This window comes from Mesoplodon mirus (assembly GCF_964341445.2).
Source record: "Mesoplodon mirus genome assembly, chromosome: 14".
NCBI lineage: Eukaryota > Metazoa > Chordata > Mammalia > Artiodactyla > Ziphiidae > Mesoplodon > Mesoplodon mirus.
Genome location: NC_138990.1, coordinates 75,928,189 through 75,949,658, shown reverse-complemented (window position 1 = coordinate 75,949,658; position 21,470 = coordinate 75,928,189). Strand labels below are relative to the sequence as shown.

General features: G+C 35.0%; 1 protein-coding gene across 4 annotated transcripts in view; it reads left to right on the top strand.

Annotated features, from left to right (window-relative positions):
- USP34 (ubiquitin specific peptidase 34) overlaps positions 1-21,470 on the top strand; it is a 237,332-nt gene that overhangs the window by 203,132 nt on the left and 12,730 nt on the right. For 3 of the 4 annotated variants that reach the window (XM_082643301.1, XM_082643300.1, XM_082643303.1), the window contains 14 exons: positions 68-219; positions 3,858-3,906; positions 3,994-4,098; positions 4,186-4,230; positions 4,972-5,076; positions 6,175-6,322; positions 10,829-11,463; positions 13,641-13,798; positions 15,489-15,567; positions 17,161-17,287; positions 17,918-18,025; positions 19,322-19,426; positions 19,542-19,666; positions 20,670-20,793. In XM_082643301.1, the coding sequence (XP_082499427.1) occupies positions 68-219; positions 3,858-3,906; positions 3,994-4,098; positions 4,186-4,230; positions 4,972-5,076; positions 6,175-6,322; positions 10,829-11,463; positions 13,641-13,798; positions 15,489-15,567; positions 17,161-17,287; positions 17,918-18,025; positions 19,322-19,426; positions 19,542-19,666; positions 20,670-20,793 (2,065 nt within the window). The remainder of the gene's footprint in view (positions 1-67; positions 220-3,857; positions 3,907-3,993; positions 4,099-4,185; positions 4,231-4,971; positions 5,077-6,174; positions 6,323-10,828; positions 11,464-13,640; positions 13,799-15,488; positions 15,568-17,160; positions 17,288-17,917; positions 18,026-19,321; positions 19,427-19,541; positions 19,667-20,669; positions 20,794-21,470) is intronic. The other variant, XM_082643302.1, reaches the window with a different exon arrangement.

Genomic DNA, 21,470 nt, shown 5'->3' with positions numbered 1-21,470 from the left:
GCTCTTTTCTCTCAACATAATGTTAAAAAATAATATCATATTAAAAATGAATTGTGTTATGTTCTAGCCTCAAGTTGAAGTGTTGTCAGAGGAAGAAGGGGAAGAAGAGGAGGAGGAAGAAGATATACTCTCTCTGGCAGAAGAAAAATACAGGCCAGCTGCTCTTGAAAAAATGATAGCTTTAGTTGCTCTTTTGGTTGAACAGTCTCGCTCAGAAAGGTGAAATGTTTCAACATTCAAAATGCTTAAAGCATGTTTGATTTTATTCTTTTTACATAATTGTTTTACCATTATTAACTCAGTAGTTTTTGTTACTTAATTCCTTTTAAATAATAACAACACTTTCCATCAACTCTTGTAGCATAAATATTTCGATCCTTTGTACCAAACTCTTACTTTGCCTGAGTCATGTTAGAAATATACATTGAAGAAATATACAGTAAAATATCTAGCAAAATTATATGTGCATTCATCCTTTGACCTAGCAACCCCACTTCTGGGATTCTGTTCCCAAAACACCAAAAGATGTATGTGCAGTGCTGTTTATTGAAGCAGTGTTTATAAACAGCAAAAGACTGAAAATGTCCACAAAGATGGTACAAGTTGAAGAAACAGAGCATCCACTTGATAGAGGACTCTATAGCAGAAGAAAAACAGGCAGTATGGAATGTATGTGTACTACCATGGAGAGATCTTTAAGATACATATCACTGAGGTGAAAAAAAAAACAAGGTGGACAAAAGTATATATAGTATGCTACTTTTTTTTTCTTTTGGCCACGCAGCATGGCTTACAGGATCACTGAGTCCTAACCACTGGACCACCAGGGAATTCCCTATAGTATGCTACTTTTTAAGAAAGGGAGGCTGTGGGACACAAAGTGAGAGAGAGAGAGAGAGAGAGAGTGTGTGTGTGTGTGTGTGTGCATGTGCAACCAAGCCTCATTATTCATGGATCTCCAATTTGTGAATTCTCCTACTTAAATTTATTTGTAATCCCCAAATCAGTACTTGTGAAGCATTTACAGTGATTTGTGGATTACAGAATGTACAGAGTGGCAAAAAATTGGCGTTGACCTGACACACACTTCTCCAGCTGAGGTCAAACATGGTGACACTCTGCCTTCTTGTTTTGGTGCTCAAATTGTAAACAAATTTTTGTTTGCAGTATATGCCACATTTTTCACATTGATGCTTTTTGTTGGTGATTTGGCTGTTTAAAAATGGTCCCAAGCATAGTGCCAAGTGCTGTCTAGTGTGTTCCTAAGCTCAAGAAGGCCATAATATGCCTTAAGGAGAAAGTACACATTAGATAAGCTTCATTCAGGTTTGAGTTACAGTGCTGTTTGCTCTGTATTCAGTGCTAATGAATCAACATTAAATCAGGTGTCTTTAAACAGAAACACACATTATACAAGGTAACATATTGATTTATTGATGGAAATGTTATGACCAGGGGTTCACAGGAACCGAAGTGTATGTTTTCCCTATGAGCAGTGATTCAGTGTTCACTAATTCAGTGTTCGCAGCTCTTTATAGAATGTAAGTACTACAAATAACAAGAATTGACTATTTTTCTAATTGAAGACTAAATTTTTTAAAATAAATTTTTAAAGTTTCCAGTGGTTGGGGGAGGGGAAAACAGGCTGGAGGGGACAGGAATGAAAGTTTGACTTCTTTGAATATAGTACACTGTTTTGTTTTTTAGATTTATCTTTGGAATCATGTAAATGTTTTTTATAATTATAATTTAATAAAATGCAATCCCTAAAAATCAAAAGCAGACTGAAATAAATGAGCCTAACTGTATATTGAGTTGGTGACATAGCCACTGGAGAGGAATTAAAGTGACTTTAGAACACATTGATTTAACTGTAATTTTTAGTGGGATGTACCTGAAGGACAAAAAGAATTGTAAAATTATCCTCAAGTGTTTTACTAATTATATTGTGAGTAGTAGTATAATTAGAATTATTATTCTGAAAATGTATTATAGAATAAAACAAATAGATAATTGTTAATGTCATTAGAAACCAAGATTTTCAGAGAAAGAAAAGAGAAATACAAATATAAAATTGTAGGATGTTTACATAACTTCTTCAAAACTAAATTTGAATTTGGGAATATCAGTAGAGTTCATGGTATACTTTGTCTTAAGCAAACAAAGAATGTATTATGTATCTCCATTTTCTGAAAAGGCCTAGAAATCCTGTCCAACCCAAAAATCAGTGAGTGACCCTGGCATCTAGATAATATTTCCCACTGAAAAAAATCAAGGTTCCTTGAGAAAATGGCTAATTCCAGGTCTTGGGCAAGAAATGAATGGGAAGCCTCGAACATTTTGTCATTTTGGAAAGCAAGGAGGCTATCAAAGACTACTGAGGTCATGTTAAAAGGTCTCAAGAGTCAACTTAAGGAGGTTTCTACTGGTCACAGATTGGACAACTTGAGCATCAATAATAGTAATAACTGCAAGTGGACTAAAACACATCATGGATGTTTACATCCATGAGTTCATAATGATACCTAAAAACAAAATTTTAAAAATTATTGACAACTTTTGGAGTATATTAAGAAACCAAGTAACAGTTTTGGAAACTTACTAATAAAGGAACAATATCAAGTATTTATCCTACCTGCAAGAATTATACTTCATGGCAACCAAATGGTAAATGAGAGGGATGTTCATCGTCATAGAGGTATTTGAGCTAATAAATGAGCAAGTAATGCTGGAATTAGGATATCAATATTTTGCATCCCAAATGCAATAATGGATCTAGGAAATGATCATCATGGGCTGAAAACATTACAGAAAGAGGGACAGCTTTTCATTGTGTGCCTCCTGATGAAAGTTCACACTACCGTTTATAAGGTATCCTTGATTAAAAAATCAAACCTAGATCTGATCAAGTCTCTAGATCTAATAACTACCAGTTTATAGGAAATACGGGGACAGAGGAATATGTTAAAACAACACACCAAGGATATAATCAGCAAAATGGAAATGTGGGAAATTCTACAGGTCAAACCACCTGCTTTCTTCAACAGATTAATTGCAAGATAAAATCGGAGGGGAAACCAGTTGTCTAAAAGAGATTTAAAAGACATTTCAACCAGTGTCAACAGAGGACTTCATTTGGATCCTGAGTCAAACAAATTATAAAAAATTTTTTTTAGAAACTTGAGGCAATTGTACATTTGACTGGATCTTGTATGATAATAAGAAATTGTTCATTTATTTTAGGTGTGAATAATGTTAGTATTGTTTATGTTTTTGAAATTTATGTTTGGGATATGTATTGAAATTTATGGACTAAGTGATAAAATATCTGGAATTGCTTCAAAATAGTTCATATTTGAACGAGTAGGAGGTACAGATGAATCAAGACCGACCGTAAGGTGGTAATTTGCAAATGAGTGATGGGATGCTTACAGTATTCTATTTTTGTATGTGTTTGAAATTTTCTATAATAAGTTAAAGAAATATGCAATCATTTTAAACTTGAAAGTGAAATTCTCTATTTCTTAGAAGTTCGTTTTGTTTTGAAGGTTCTCATGTCAAAAAAAAGCTCTCTAAATTAGACCCATCCTAGTGTTACAGTACACCAAAATATTGAGTTAATTAAATGGAAATAAAGTAGATTTGGACTTCCATGTATCAATCTTGGAATTTTGAAAAATTGTCTAAAAGATGTCTAGTGAGCAAGTCTAGCTAGCAGAAAGTTCAAAAATCATTTTATGATGGTGGCTTGGTACACTTGTAATTGAATCAACAATTTTGTTATGTGTCATGATGCAAATGGCTATAAAGTAGTATAGAGGAAAGAAAAACTTATTTCCACTAATGTTTTCTTTCAGGCATTTGACATTATCACAGACTGACATGGCGGCATTAACAGGAGGAAAGGTAATACCATCTCAATATTAGACCACTTGATAATCACAAAAATAACAACAAAATAGTTCTTAAATGAACAACTTTTGCTTTTAACAGGGATTTCCCTTCTTGTTTCAACATATTCGTGATGGCATCAATATAAGACAAACTTGTAATCTGATTTTCAGCCTTTGTCGATACAATAATCGACTTGCAGAACATGTAAGTGCTGAGAAACAGTCTTAAAGTTTTTTGGTAATTTGTAGAAGAATATTCTGAAATTATCCCTTTTGTTTCGTTTTGTTTTAGATTGTATCTATGCTTTTCACATCAATAGCAAAATTGACTCCTGAGGTATGTAGACATCTGTTCATTCATGGTTTTCAAACTGCTGTCGGCACTGACAGTGCTTTCGAATGAACCTTTCTAATAGTTTTGGGGAAAGAATTTATCAAGGCTCCCCTCATAAGAAAACAACCTATGTTAACTATGTAACTTAATAAACTGAATTACCTCGTCACATCTTGTCACAAATGTCATTTTCCCAATTAAATATAAATTTACGTATCAGTTGAATATATCAGAGTGCCACCTAGATACTGAGCTTTAAAGTTGTTTGGCTTGAAGCATATACATATTGTACCTTAGAAGAAAGTAGACTAACCAGAATTCTGCCTAGGTGGAGAAGTATGTATTTTCATAAAATGAAAATGTTAGCTACTTTGATAATACATGTCAAATATTAATATAAATTATACCTCAGAGAACAAAGGTTGCTGCAGGAAACTTTTAATCTAAATTTTTCTATAAACATGATTGTCTCATTAACAAGAGTTTTGATACTTTTTTTCCCAAATTGACATCCAGAAAAATAGATGTTTTCTGTTACACGTGGCTCCCACACAATTGACACTGTATCCTGCGCTCACCCTTCTGCTTTATGAGAGTTCAGGTTCATATGTATGAGTACTGAGCTCTCTAACCTAATACAGCAGATTTAAATGTGATCTGTAGAAGAGTTATACTTCTTTGTTTTCAGCTGGAAATGATGGGTTCAAACAGATCTAAATACACAGTCGTGTACATGTCTTATAGGCAGCCAATCCTTTCTTTAAATTGTTGACTATGCTAATGGAGTTTGCTGGTGGACCTCCAGGAATGCCTCCCTTTGCATCTTACATTCTGCAAAGGATATGGGAGGTAAGTCTTGCAGCAGATGTTTTAGTGTTTATTTTTCTGAGGGCTTTATTTTTCTAACACAATCACTCACATTTTAAGTACTAGTTTTTTCTTGCTTGGGTAACTCAAAATGGTTTTAGTAAGTCACAGGTCAAGGGAAGAAGAGATGCTTTAGTCAGAAGATCTAGGGGAAAAAAGAGTTCTTCCCTAGTGTCTCACATGTTTAAAGACTTTCTCGTAGGGTCATAAACAGTCTTCAGCTCATCCGAGGTCCTCATTCCCGTATCCTCAAAAAAGATTCCCTGAAGTGGTAGAAGCCCTAGAAATAGAAGCCAGGTGCTTTCAGCAGTTGATAGAAAATACAGAGGAAGCACCAACCATTTCCTTTCCTCCAGAGTTAGTGCTGAGGTTACAGAATTTCTTCTTAGTGAGTGTTGGAAATGCCCACTTTCTAGACCAGGGGCCTGGCAAACTTTTTCTCTTCATAGTCCAGATAGTAAATATTTTAGGCTTTGTGGGCCATATGGTCTCTGTTAGAACCATTCAACCAGCCATAGACAAAATGTAAATGAGTGGGCATGGTTGTGTTCCAATAAAAACTTAAAAACAGGCAAACCACAGAAGCTGTAATTTCGGCTCCTGAGATCCATAATTTTCCACCCCCTACTCTAGATTCCTAGGATTTCCTTTTCCAATGAAAAAAATCTTCCCAGCAGTGTAGTGAGCTAGTTTTCATTCTCACTTATAGTAGCAGAGTGGGCAAACAATCAGAAAAGTAAAGATGGAAAATTTAGAGAATTAAAAGCACTTTTAAATAACTTTGTAAACTTAAGACCTTAAAGGTCATTGAGTTCTCTCGTTGGTCCTGTGTTAGAGTCCTTGGTTATTATAATTTTATTTTGTAAACTAATGACAAATTCTCCTTGAACATATTCCTATTAATAAAAATAAGTTGCTTTAAAAATGGGAAAAAACATGGGTGTGAAACTTCTTTCAGGCTCTAGTTCTCAAAAAACTATTTAGCTTTAAAGTGTCTGATGCACATACCAAAAGTAAGTTTAAAAAAGTAACTGCTCATTCAGTTAGCCTTATATTCTGTTCTTGTCATTTTACTTGTAGGTAATTGAATACAATCCTTCTCAGTGTCTGGATTGGTTGGCAGTGCAGACACCCCGAAATAAACTGGCACACAGCTGGGTCCTACAGAATATGGAAAACTGGGTCGAGCGGTTTCTTTTGGCTCACAATTATCCTAGAGTCAGGACTTGTAAGTCAAATATTCAGAATTTAAGAAACCATTTTGTTGTTGTTCCACGTTTCGTTTTGTTTTTTGTTTGTTTTAAGGTGATCATAATATGCCCATTGTATAATACAGAAAGGCTCTTAGAGATATTGTTTTAAACGCCAAAGTTATATTAGTATTTGAAAACCTATGGCGATGTTTTACAAATATCTATAGTGGTTTTTTTTTTTTTTAAGGATAGGAAACTATGTCTTTTCTTGGGTGATATCACCACCACTATCATTTTTGTTTCCTTTCTTGACAGAATCACAAAGCATTATCAGCATTAGTGAAGAGAGTAATGGGTCAGAAAATCCTGTCTTAAAAGTAGCTTGAGAAGGCTAAGAGTAAAGTGGCAATAAAAACACAAAACAAGCTGAGAGAAAATATTCTCTGAAGTTATGGGAGTTAAATGATAAATATCTTTATTGTACCCAGGCCAGAAGGGAATAAACAAAGATCTTGGAAGACAGATGGACAAATACCAAAAATAGATACTTCACACAATAGGTAACTGATTGTAAATAGACACAGAGTATGTTTTCTTTTGATAGTATTAAAATAAATAAAAATCAAAGTAGTTAATTTTTTAAATTCTTTAATCATTCAATTTAATTATTAAGATCATATTTCCTAGTTTTCTGCTGAGAGGGCATACAATCAGTGACACTCCAGTAGCAGCAAGCACATCGAATACCCAGATCCGTGTTTTTATTTTTATTTATTTATTTTTTTTTTTTTTGCGGTACGCGGGCCTCTCACTGTTGTGGCCTCTCCCGTTGCGGAGCACAGGCTCCGGACACGCAGGCTCAGCGGCCATGGCTCACAGGCCCAGCCGCTCCGCGGCATATGGGATCCCCCCAGACCGGGGCACGAACCCGTATCCCCTGCATCGGCAGGCGGACTCTCAACCACTGCGCCACCAGGGAGGCCCCAGATCCGTGTTTTTAAACATCATTTCCGATAAAATGAAACATAGCTCCTTGGAGAAATGGCTGATTTTAGGACTGGGGCAGGGAATATACAAGATGAGCCTGTAGCATCTTGTAGAACCAGAAAGTAAGGAAGTGCTCCCAAAACAAAATGATGGGGTATGTCAAAGGGACATAGAACCAACCTGAGAGAGCTCCCAATGCCCAAAGCTGGAACAATTTGAGAGAAAAGATAATTAACATAGCACTGAATTATAATCCAAAGTATAAAATAAATACCCATGAGCCCATACTGATATAAATGAATGATTGAATAAACAAAGAAATGGAGAAGAGACAAATCTCCCATACAGAAGAATTCCAAAAAATTTATGTACATCTTCCCCCCAAAAAGGGAAACCCCCTTGAGTGTGAGCTTAGTGACTTGCTTTCAAAGAGTAGAGTATGAGGGATAGAGAAAATAACTTTAAGAAACTTGACAAACATTAAGTCAGGCAGATAATTAAGGTTAAAAATGTCACTGATAAGTTATGTTTATAGTATGTGCCCTTGGTATGGTGTGATGCACAGGGCACTTCATCATGTGGTCTTCCTCCCAAAATCCCATAACCTGAGTCTAACCATGATGCACATCAGATAAACTTAATTTGAGGGACATTCTACAAAAATACCTGACCACTACTCCTCAAAACTGTCATGGTCTTCCAAAGAAAGTCTGAGAAAGTGTCACAGTCAAGAGGAGCTTAAGGAGATATGACATCTAAATCTCATGTATCCTAAATGAGATCCTAGAAGCAGAAAAAGAACATTAGGACAAAACTATTGAAATCTGAAGTGTGGAATCTAGTTAATAGTAATGTGCCAGTGTTGGTTGGTTCCTTAGTCACAACAAATGCACCATGGTAATAATGTTAACAGGGGAAATGGGAGAAGGGTGTATAGGAACTGTCTGTTCTACGTCTTCTAAAATAAAAGGTTTATTAGGGGAAAACATGTTTCAGTGGTGGGTACACATGGACTGGCAATGGTACTCTGCTCATAGGCTTTTTTTCCTGCCAGTTTAGTTAACCCCACAGTAATGAGATATTTGTAAGAGCTGACACATATGCTGGTTGGTATTTATGTCCTGACTCCTGACCATAAAACAATTAAAAACTTTTGCTGAACCAAACGAACAAAAAAACCAAAACGAAAAGAAAAGCTTTTTAGCTAGCTGGTACACCTAACATTCATAATAGTGCTAAAGAAATAGCATTCTCATATACTGCAGCGACATTGTAAGTTAACATTACCCTTATGAAACGTAGTTTAGCAGTATGTACCAATATCCTTAATTTTTTTTTCCCTTTTTCAACTCAGTAATACCATTGCAGGGATTCTGGTATAAGTAAGTCATCCAATATATGAATATCCAACAGCATTATTTGTAAGTGTGAAAAATTTTAAACTAGATGTTCAGATAGGAAATAAATTGTTATGCATCATTTAAAAATTATAATAGTGAAGACTATAGAAATATGAAAACGTGCTTTTGAAACAATGTAACTTGAAATAGGGACCCAAATATTTAAATAGAATCAGTATAACTCAGTAAGAATTAGGGTAACATGGATAGAAGAAAAGCTACAGAGAAATACTTCTAAATCCTACAAAATAATTTTAAGGAATGACTGTTTAGAATATTTAGCGAAAAAATGGTGACATGATTGGTGTCTTAAAACAGTTGAGTTGCCATATAGAAATGGATGATTTGTTCTAAGTTCTCTAGACCCAGGAATTTTTAAGTTACAGCAAGGCAGTTTTTAGAAAGATGGTCTGTTCTTCTACATTGACTTCCCTGTTTGTTCTCAAAGATAAAAATAATTAAAAAGTTGTGGGGGTTTTTTCCCTAGCAGAACTTACTTTTTATTTAAAAGCAAGTAGTTTTTATAGAAATAAGTAGATGGTTAGGTATGTGATAAAGCAAAACAAAATGTTAATTGTAGAATTTATGTGGTAGGTCCATGGGTCATTATTGAGTAGAATGTTTTCAACCTTTCACAGTGTTCAAATTTTTTTCAAAATAAAATGGTGGGGTAAAAGTATTTAACTTAAACTGAATAATTTTTTTTAATAAAATTATTTTCTCAATTGCAGTTTTATGCAAAATTGATCAAGATGACACCTTCGTGCCAAGTTTTTATATTTGAAACACATACCAAATTGAGCCTAACTGAAAACAGGCTAATCAGAGCAATATATAGGTGGTGAAATATGTAGAAATGGAGTATTGTGCAAAAATAAAGTTTAATTTGACATAAATCCATAAAAGAGATTACAATTAATTTTAGAAACCCTAACTGTATTTGCTTTGGCAGTATGATGGAAGTTATCAAATTATAGGTAGAATAGTGGGAGATAGAATTAGTAGGTGTATTGAAAAGGGTTATACTAAGGCATTAGATGCCTTGAGTAGGCTCTGAAGTGAATGTTGTTAGAACGATTAACTCATGAGTCTGACAATCAAGGTTTGAATTCCAGCTCTGCCACTTGCTGTGGAAAATGGGGTAGTCTTACTGTTTTAAGTCTGAGTAAAAGTGGAGATAATAAAACTAATACCAACTACATAAAGAATGTGTTAAATTTAAGCATTTGATAAATGTTAGCAGTTCTTGTTGTTTGTATGTTACCATTATCATCATCATCATCATCATCATCGTTTCTCGAGGTCAAGTCTGGGCTCCCCCTTTTTATCTGTGTGACCTTGGTCTTTGTTTCTCTAAGATTCAGATTTTCCAATGTATCATCACGTACCTCCAGGATGATTGTGAGGGATTAAATGAGATAATATTTACAAAGTACCTAGCTTAGTGCCTTGCTAATAGTAACTCCTTTTACAGATGGGTTCAACTAATGAGTCATTATCCTCTCAGAATTATACCATAGGCTTAATAACATTTTCCAGGTATGTTGAAGGAAGGGATTCTTTCTTTGCATGCAAGGTTAGCCTAGAAGACTTTCCGAGATTTTCCAAAGTTAATGTTCTGTAATTGGCATATATATATATATATATATATATATATATATAATCTTTATAATGTAAGTTTACCATTATCTACAAAATAATACTGAATTATTTTGTAATAATTGATAAAGAAGAGGAAAGCTAAGACCCTAAATTAATGATTTGACATGTCAGATAGCATTATATAGGTCTTCTGGCTCCAAATGCTGTGTTCTTCCTGTTAAACCATATTATTCCCTGAGAAGAAATAAAATGATAAAACACGTGGGAAAATTCTACATCTTGGGAAAGCTAAACAAAAGAGGTTTAAAACTTTCTGTTTATGCGATTGTTGTCACCACTTAAAAAATAGCAGTGACAGAATGGAAGGCGTCTGTTTTTGTCATTCCTCTGGTACCAGTGGTAGAGCAGAAAGATATTAAAAGAGATGTTCATGTCCCTTAATTTTTATTCATTTTAATTTTTAAAGGGAAGAGTGACTTTGTGTTTAATGACTGCTCTTCAGTCTATTTTATATCTTGTAAGCATCTGACAGTTTTGTTTTACATTTTATAGCTGCAGCTTATCTTCTGGTGTCCCTTATACCAAGCAATTCATTCCGCCAGATGTTCCGGTCAACAAGGTCTTTGCACATCCCAACCCGTGACCTTCCACTCAGTCCAGACACAACAGTAGTCCTACATCAGGTCTACAACGTGCTCCTTGGTTTGCTCTCAAGAGCCAAACTTTATGTTGATGCTGCTGTTCATGGCACTACAAAGCTAGTGCCCTATTTTAGCTTTATGACTTACTGTTTAATTTCCAAAACTGAGAAGCTGATGTTTTCCACATATTTCATGGATTTGTGGAACCTTTTCCAGCCTAAACTTTCTGAGCCAGCAATAGCTACAAATCACAATAAACAGGCTTTGCTTTCATTTTGGTACAATGTGTGTGCTGACTGTCCAGAGAATATCCGCCTTATTGTTCAGAACCCAGTGGTAACCAAGAACATTGCCTTCAATTACATCCTTGCTGACCATGATGATCAGGATGTGGTGCTTTTTAACCGTGGGATGCTGCCTGCCTACTACGGCATTCTGAGGCTCTGCTGTGAACAGTCTCCTGCATTTACACGACAACTGGCTTCTCACCAGAACATTCAGTGGGCCTTTAAGAATCTTACACCACATGCCAGCCAATACCCTGGAGTAAGTAAAATGGTAACTCTTGTATCTGTATCCTCAAATTGATTGGAAATACCTGTTTTTCCCGTTGTGGGATGTAGTGACAAAATATGGGAGTACAGTCTGACTTTAACTGTTCGTTCTTAAAGATTTAAGGTTTATTTGTTTTCTTGAATACATGTATAAAATGTTGTTATAAAATTGATAAGTGTGTGGATAATTTTTCTTAGGTTGATTTTGAAATTTTATCTCTAATGGAACTTACCTATGTTAATTTGTGGTTTTGTTAATGAGTCTTTCATATGTACCTAATGAAAAAATTCAGCTTTGTGATAGTTTTAAGGAAGTGAGTATTTACTGTTTAGATATTATCAACATCTACATGCTATGCTAAGCTGTAAGCTAGACAATATTTTATCTTAGCTGTAGAATTCCCTAGGGTTTTTTTGTTTGTTCACACTATGTTCAAGTGAATGAAATGGCTAAGAGGTGGGCCTATCAGAGTACAAATACATACCATCTAAATCTGATTCCTTTTTCTCTGCAGACTATAGGTTTTATTTAAAATTTTCCCCTCTCCATGTTAGGCTGTCATTCTTGGATATTTCTTTTCATTGTTGCCTCTTACTCTTTGTTGTAAGCTCAAGCTTACACCAAAAGGGTGTACATCTGGGAAGGGGGTTGGAAGCAGAGTGCAGAATGCTTTTTGAAGCTGTTGTCAACCCAGAGGCTAAAAACTGCTAATAAGAAAAAATTTTTGCTTATTTTAAGGGGAGTATAGGAGGAGGAACTTTTTCAAGACATTTTCAAGACATTCAGCATTTACTTAAGAGCTCAGTCAAATGACTGCAATAAAGGGTATTTTAAGTATTGGTATCCTTGAATTATGTGCTACACTTCTTTTTTCCTGTTGAAGGAAGAAAGGACATTAACTGTCCTTTAGACATAATGTAGTGAGTTGTTATTTCTCACCCAGAAAGAATAACCTTATTTCCTGTTAAGAAAGTTAGAATGCCTATAATAAAGGAAAGAAAGTGAGTATATTAAGTACCAAAAGAGGTTCAAAGCCAAGGTTATAAGAATACGGAAGGAGAATGAGAGTCTGCCGAACTTAGAAGGAGTTAGGACAGAATTTATTAAGATTCAGTGGATTTTTCTCTATCGCATTCACATAAATAATCTCCGATTTAGTTACTAAACATGACGTCTGTAAGTTAAATATACCTCCGATGAGTGCTGGATGAGTTAGAATATTTATCCCCTAATGTTGTTAGGCATCAATGAAATGTAACATCTTTATTTTAGAACTTATCAGTTCGAGATTTTTCATGAAAATGGTGCTTAAATCAATTTTTGCCATGAAAAATATGAAGGTTGGGGGTTTCAGGTCTTTGATAAGTATGTATTAGAAGAACAGCCCTTTCCTAACATGCCCATGAGTAAATGAGTTTATAAAACCACAGCTAGTGATTTTACTAAAATATTAGTTCCCGCATTTCATCCATCTTGAGCTGGATCATCTATCAGTCTAGAAAGATCATTCCAAATTTTGGCACAAAGTGTTTTCTCAAAAACAGTATTAATTCAGGTGTAATTGAGGGGTGTAAAATCTTTGTGACAAAGTAATAATTTCTCATTTACTATAGAAAAGGGGGGCAAAGGATGGGCATACCATCTCTGGAACATACATTTGACATTATAAAACTAGTAATTTAAACAGTTTTAAGACTAAAGTTGAACAAGTTGAATTTACTTGTTTTTAATCTGGAAATTCTTTTTTTTTTTTTTTTTTTTTTTTTTTTTTTTGCTGTACGCGGGCCTCTCACTGCTGTGGCCTCTCCCGTTGCGGAGCACAGGCTCCGGACACACAGGCTCCGCGGCCATGGCTCGCGGGCCCAGCCGCTCCGCGGCACGCGGGATCCTCCGGGATCGGGGCACGAACCCGTGTCCCCTGCATCGGCAGGCGGACTCTCAACCACTGCGCCACCAGGGAAGCCCTGGAAATTCTATTTTAAGATTATTTTCTTTTAGTGAATAATGTATTACATTTTAAAAATAGAATCTACTGCTAATTTTATAACTATTCTTGGATGGTACTGCAACCTAACTTAATTTGTGTAATTTTAAGAACTGGCTAATGAGCATAACACTTAGAAATGAGAAGCAGATAGATCATCATAATGCTTATTTGCCCTTTTCAGGCAGTAGAAGAACTATTCAACCTGATGCAGCTGTTCATAGCTCAGAGGCCAGATATGAGAGAAGAAGAATTGGAAGATATTAAACAGTTTAAGAAAACAACCATAAGTTGTTACTTACGTTGCTTAGATGGCCGCTCCTGCTGGACTACTTTAATAAGGTAAAAAGATATTGTTTTGTTTTTACAAGTGAAGGGATGGGGACCATCATCTTGACATTTAAAGAGGAATAATTTAAATTGTTTATAACTGAAAGTTTACCACTTCTTTAAGGTTATTGGGAAAGCATTTAAACCTTTAGACACCTTGGAGGAATTTATATTTTGAGAGTTAATTAGCTACTTTTGAATAGTTTTTATTTTGATTTGGTTTTGGATTATCTATGTGTGTTTTATCAGAATCATAGAATTTTAGGGTTGGAAGGAACCTTAATGTACCATCTTCCACCTAAAGATTAAATCTTCCTCTCTGTGGGAATTCATTCTAACTTATGCTTGGACAGTTCAGTCCTAGAGGTCTCCAGAAATAGCTTACTCCATCTTTGGATAAGTTTCATTGTTAATATGTTTCTCATTTTAGTTAGCCCAGATCTATCTATCTTTTTTAACTATAAGAATTCTCCAAAATACCAAAATATGATCTTTACAGTTAATTGTTCAGAGCTACAGAAGTTATTGAATGACTATAAAGGAATTGCTACAAATTACACTTAATTTCCTTTAACTGTAGAAATTAAGTCTAGGTTAATTTCTGTATATTAAATCTAAGACTGGGGGATGTTTTTTATTAGGCCCACATTTTTTGGCAATACTTTCTTGAACACTTTAATATCTTAAGCTAATCAACCCAAGATAAGGTTATTTAAGATTATCTTCTTCAGAAAACTTTAAAATTTGATTCTTTATTAGCATACAAAATGAAATTAACTGTGCTTTTGCCAGGACTCTTTAAAGGAACTCTTTTAAAATTTTGGCATTAATTTAGAAACATTGTTTTCCCAAGGTTTACTGCTTAAAGCTTATTTTCAAAAGAAGATTTGGAGCTTTCCTGATTTTTTTTTTTTTTTTTTTTTTTTTTTTTTTTTTTTTTTTTTGCGTTACGCGGGCCTCTCACTGTTGTGGCCTCTCCCGTTGCGGAGCACAGGCTCTGGACGCGCAGGCTCAGCGGCCATGGCATGTGGGATCTTCCCGGACCGGGGCACGAACCCGTGTCCCCTGCATCGGTAGGCGGACTCTCAACCACTGCGCCACCTGGGAAGCCCCTGATTATTTTTTTTAAAAATGAAAGAAAACATCTCATTATAGTACAGTTGTACTATATAATAGCAGTTTCCAGTACCTAATAATGAAATAAAGTCGATTAACAAGAGTAATGCAGCTACTTCTGGATGATTATTATGTAGATTATTTTCAAAGCCAACATATGTTTTGGGTGTTTTTTTCCCCTCCTGTTGTTCTTCCTAGTAACTAGCTGATGAGTGCTTCAATAATACCAAGTGTATTTTATTGTTATCTGGAACTTAACATAATGTAGAAGATAAACCCATTATAAAAAGAAACATTGTTTCTACTGAAACTTTAAAAATATTCCTGTCAGCACCTCTCTTCCACCATTGTGGATAATTAAGATTTGACCAGTGTAATACTAGTAGACATAACTTTTCTCTAAGTTGCATTGAGGGTTTCTTATTTAATATTATCTTTTATTATATTACTAAGAACTAGATGTAGCTGTCCCTTTTTTGTAGGTAAGAAAGTAGAGAACCTAAATGACAATTTACTTCTATTTTTTTTTTATCACCTAAGTGTTCTGTTCAGATTCAGAGTTCTCAAGCTGGTCTCTGTTTTCTAGTGCCTTCAGAATACTATTAGAATCTGATGAAGACAGACTTCTTGTTGTATTTAATCGAGGGTTGATCCTGATGACTGAGGTAAATACTTTATTGTGTTTTACTGTAGATTTATTTCAGTTTAATGTTCTCACCCAAACTTCCTGTTTTGTGGATATTTAAAGTTTATTGTAAACTGTTTTACAGGTGTCTGGATTTTAAATATGCAGATCAGTAAATGCTAATTTACATTCCAAGAAGAATTAGGTCACAGTTTTTGGGTGCTATTTTCTTTTTCCATAGTAATTACATACTTTTCCCCTCAGTTTGTATTTAGAACACTTGAAATAGACTAGTTTTATAAATTCATTTGTAAGACTAGAAATGGATGAAATCTGTAGGATTTAATTGAGGACACACATAATTTCTCAAGAGTGTGCTTATTTGACCCAGTTCCTCATCAGAGGAAGCTAGTGAGATTGTTACAGGTGGTTACAATCAGCTGTTAATTTTTCCCATGATTATTGAACATCCACAACTGTGAGATGATTTTAAGTCCACAGAGGTGCATAGTACCCTTTAGTCTAATAATAATGGAGGTAAGATGAAAGTACGTGCCAAGGGCACCATGAAAATTAAGAGGTAGGATAGTTTTTTCAGTTAATGGTGTTATAGAATAGGAATACAACATATGAAACTGCACTTTGAAGAATTTGGACTTGCAGAGATAAGTGGGAAAACATTTAGATAAATGACTTAATCAGCACAAAGGCAAGAAGGTATTGGTTGTATTCGACAAATACCAAATATTTCTGTTTGGCTAAAACAAAAGTATGTGAAGAGGAGTAGTGAGAATTTCATTCTTTCATTCAACAGATGTTTGAATGTCTACTCTGTGCCAGGCATTGTGCTAGGCACTGGGGATACAGCAGTGAACAAGACAGACATGGTTCCTGTCCTCACAGCTTACAGGTTAAATGCCACACAAGTACATTGTTCAGATTATGTACTGCCACAGATTCTAGGTTATGAATTTTCAGCTGTGAATTGCGAATAGTAGTACATAGGCTATGGGGGACTGATTTGAGAGGATTAGAAAGAAGATGCATTGGTGTAAAATGAAATAGGAAAAAACTAAGGATTTCATTAAGCTAGTACTGTTAAAGGAATCAAAAGATTTAACAAGCCAGTATGATTAAAGGAATTCCTTACCTTTTGGAGTTCTTTTACCTCTTCAGACCTACTATTTTGAGCATGACTGACAGCTATTTCACCACTGTCTTTCATAGAAACCCTGGAAAGTTAGTTAAAGCAGTCACCTGTTCTCCCCAGTCTTCCTGTTGTTGCTGCTGCTTTGTAATCTCTAAAGCTTGCAGTCTTAGAGATATGTGCTTAGAGCAAACAGTAACCAAAAAAAAAAAAAAAAAAAAATCAGATTAAATAAATTATTCCTTCAAAGTAAAATGTAAACACAAAATATCACACTGTGAAAGTGAGGACTATTTTGTATTTTAAAAGAGCTGAATGGGAGCATTTGACTTGTGGATAGAAAGCAGATACATTTACTTTGTGCAGATATACACACACATAGTCTTAGTCTGAAAACATCTGTCATAGAGGATGAGCAGTACCATTTTGTGGCTCAATAAAAGTAAAAGTGAAGTGAAGTTTTTCATTTTTTTAAATCACTTGTAGTCTTTCAACACACTGCACATGATGTATCATGAAGCCACAGCTTGCCACGTGACTGGAGACTTAGTAGAACTTCTGTCAATATTCCTTTCAGTTTTGAAGTCTACTCGCCCATATCTTCAGAGAAAAGGTTTGATTAATCCTACTTCTTATTTTTGTTAGTTTAACAATTAAAGAGAAACCACATGCTTCAGAGAATTTGTCTTCTTCTCTAATTTATGTACGGAAAACAGGGCTGATGTTAGCTAACCATTAGGAAAATGTTTATCATGACCTCCTGATGTAAAACTGGAATGTTCTTGTCTATTTTCTTTATCTCTGCCTGAAAAATAGGCAAGCATGCTATAAGTGTCAAGATTTAGGAGATTGGAAAATATTTCTAAGCATAGTAACAACATGAGTATTTGTGAAGTTCCTCTGGCTGGAAACTTACATGGCTTAGGTTAAATCATTTATTTTCAAGAGAAATAACTATAAAACAAACATCTCTTGTGTCCCTATAAAGTAGTGTGAACTTTGAAATGCATATAAATTCCTAGAAAATGGGGCATATCATCACTTAAAATATGTGCTTTTAAGAAATACAGCAAGTTTAACAATAGTAGCCATCTCATGAAAATAATCACTTAGCTTTCACCAAAGATGTTTATGTAATTAATTTGGATTTCTTAGTGTAAGCATTCTGTAGTTTACAACAGAAAATAATTGTGAGGAAGTTTGATCTCAAATGGCATATTTACATATGCTTTTGTGTTTGCAGATGTGAAACAAGCATTAATCCAGTGGCAGGAGCGAATTGAATTTGCCCATAAACTGTTAACTCTTCTTAATTCCTATAGCCCTCCAGAACTTAGAAATGCCTGTATAGGTAAGTTACTTGGAAAATATAGCTGTGTAAAAACCTAGTGGAAGAACATTTTTGTGGGATTGTGTGTGTATATGTAAGATGTAATGTTAGTTCTGTAGGGTTTGGAAGACATTTGTACTTCTTATGTGTGACTTACACTGGCCAGCAGATCCTAAGAAAATCGAGTTCTGTTTCTTAACATATCAATAATTAACTATGTCATTATAGGCAGGTCACTTTATATATGGGCTTGCTGACCTAAGGTTATCTCTAGATCTCTTACAGCTCTGAAATCTTCTGATCCTATTTAAACAAGGTAGAGTCATGCAGATGTTTACAGATTAGAACTGACATTGTAAAGAGTGGGGGTGATTATTTCCCTTTTGAGTTCTTTTGCCTGAAGATACTTCCTAGTAGCTGTTCTTAGACTCCTGAGTATTTTATATTTTTACTAATTGCATATTTATAATGATAATTTGTGTCTGTTAAAGGACCCCCTTGTTTTAAATTCATATTGAATTTTTTACTGCCTTAGAAGCCATTTAAATAATCTTTAGAGACTATAGCTACTTATTTACAATTTCTCAAAATGACATGTATAACTGTCATGTAGAAGCAGTCAGTTTTGACAGGTGTTGGCCTGATATTCTGTAGAATTACAGGCCTTCACTTCTCCATTAAGAGGGGAAGGGTGCAGGACTTCCGTGGCAGTCCAGTGGTTAAGACTCTGCACTTCCACTGCAGGGGGAACAGGTTTGATCCCTGGTCAGGGAACTAAGATCCCACAGGCTGTGCAGTGTGGCCAAAAAAAAAAAAAAACGGGGGGGAGGGGTGCATAGCAGTAACCTCTAATTGCCAGAAACTCCGCCAGTAGCCTGTCATCATGAGCTTTACTCCTATGTAATTACAGGATGAGAATCAGTCCAGCTAGCATCATGAAACATTAAAAGTAGATTAAGGATTCTCAGATCCAAAGAATTTTGAACCTTAGATTTATAAGCTGCTTTGGTTGATTTTATGAAGATACATAATCAGTATGCATTAAATATTTCCCTCAGTGTACTTCTCCATGATGCTTAATAGTTTTAAACTTTGGTTTCTAAATGATGCCTGATTGTTGTTTAGTAACTCTGCTGATCCAGATTTGATTAAGCATCAGACAGAATTTCTCCCAGAGTTAAGTGCTAAAACAGTTTTAGACTCTAAAACTTTTTAGCTGCCACACTGCAATCAGTCACCCCAGTAGGATTTGTGAGTTTGAAAGTAGCAGGTAACATACTCCAGTTTTTAATACCCAAATTGTGTTTTTATTTTCAGATGTCCTCAAGGAACTTGTGCTTTTGAGTCCCCATGACTTTCTTCATACTCTGGTTCCATTTCTACAACACAACCATTGTACTTACCATCACAGTAATATACCAAGTATGTATTCATCTAGCACGGTACTGAACATGGTTGGCATTTAATCTTTCTGCACACTGAAACATGGAGATTTATTTTTTCCATTTATTCTTATTGTACACTTTTAATGTCTTAGTGTCTCTTGGACCTTATTTCCCTTGTCGAGAAAATACCAAGCTAATAGGAGGGAAAAGCAATATTCGGCCTCCGCGCCCTGAACTCAATATGTGCCTCTTGCCCACAATGGTGGAAACCAGTAAGGTATGTTGGGATGCCAGGAAAACCATGTTTTTCTAGTACACAGTAATTTGAAATTCCCCTCTGGCAGTTATGAGTATATTAGACTTAAATGATCATTTTGTGGATCCTAAGAAGATTAGACTCATTTGGACTTTTTCCTGCTCTGAAATGTTGGTTGAATATTTGCAAAATCAACAATAAGCACAAGTAGTAAGTTTTTTTCCCCCTCAAAAAATATCCTAACAGTCTCATTAGTATTTGTCAGTAGGCTAAATTATAAATGGGTCATATATCTAAATCTGAAAGGTCAGGTTAGGTACTTACTACTGTTTATATTTCGCCATATAATCAATGACTTCTTTTACTGCCCTCTAATTATAATCCTTTGACCTAAGCCTAATTATCACTGATTGATAGATTTATCATCATTTGTAGCCTAGTTCTTGTTCTCTAATACCTAAATCTAAAATAATGCTAATTCTAAATTATAGAGAGAAGGTACATTGACACAGGATAATTTATCAGTTCCAACACTTTTCTAAACAATTTTTCCACTTTATCTTTCCTCACCCCACTTTATTCACATTCTCCCTTGCCCGCTGTCTTTAGATCTTAACTACATTTAAGAGGTTCTAAGATAAAATATTTAAAATAATTAACACTCTAGTAACCATTACAGAAATTATTTGGACTCTATTTCAAAAATCAAATTTAATTCACTCTTCTTGATGCTATGTCTATAGAGCTCAAGTGTCACATTTTAAAATCCTACAGTAATTTTACTTTATTAAAGTATATAGAAATAAGGGGTAATTTTAATTGAAGGCATTTGCACACCGAAAATAAACTTGTGGCAATTAAGATCTTAATAACATTAACAGAAACTTGGAATTTAAAACTAGGTTCTTATAGAATTTAAATATTTAATCAGCTTTTTAGTTAAACTTATTACGTTTGCACAAAATATGCTCTTTAATTTATTATACAATTTAAGTGCAACCATTTTATCATCTTTAACCTTCAGGGCAAAGATGACGTTTATGATCGTATGCTGCTAGACTACTTCTTTTCTTATCATCAGTTCATCCATCTATTATGCCGAGTTGCAATCAACTGTGAAAAATTTACTGAAACATTAGTTAAGCTGAGTAAGTATAAAAGATGAGCAGTAAATTCCACTGAATTATTTTAAGCCCGTAGCCATTCAGGAAGGGGAGGAAAAAAATGAGCCAATCCTTTTTTTTCTTTTTTAAAGTGAATGTTTAAAAATATTAATTATTCTCGGGAACATTTTTATGTTTATTAAGAAAACACCAACTTACTGGTTTCCATTGAATAGTTCTTCCCAGAGTTTCAGCTGGCTTATAAAGGAGTGTGGAGTAGGGCTGATCACTTTTGTACATAGAAGCCCAAGTCCTCCTCCATCTGCCCAGCAGAATTTAAAAACAAAAACCAAAAACTGCTCTGCTTAGGGAGGCAGGCTTAGAGATGGACTTCCCCAGCCCTGATCTGAGGGTAAGATGAGATCAGTAGTGCCAGCTGGCAACACCGGGAGCAAGCCGAGTGGACTTGCCAGGGTGAAGCAGAGGTGCATATATGAGTAAATTAGGAGGTAAGTCTCATAAAATAGAGGGGTGAGTGAGAAGGGAAACTTGAAAAGGAAGCTATGAGAAATAGAAAAAATAATCAGTGAATTATGAAGGGGGGAAACCTTGAATTATTTTTATGTAATATTGTCTCTCTGAGGATGTGCCTGAGAGCTCTTAGAGGACTGCTCCCTTTGGGTGACTTTTTCCAGCTGATAAGTCTTTAGAAGATAAGTAGC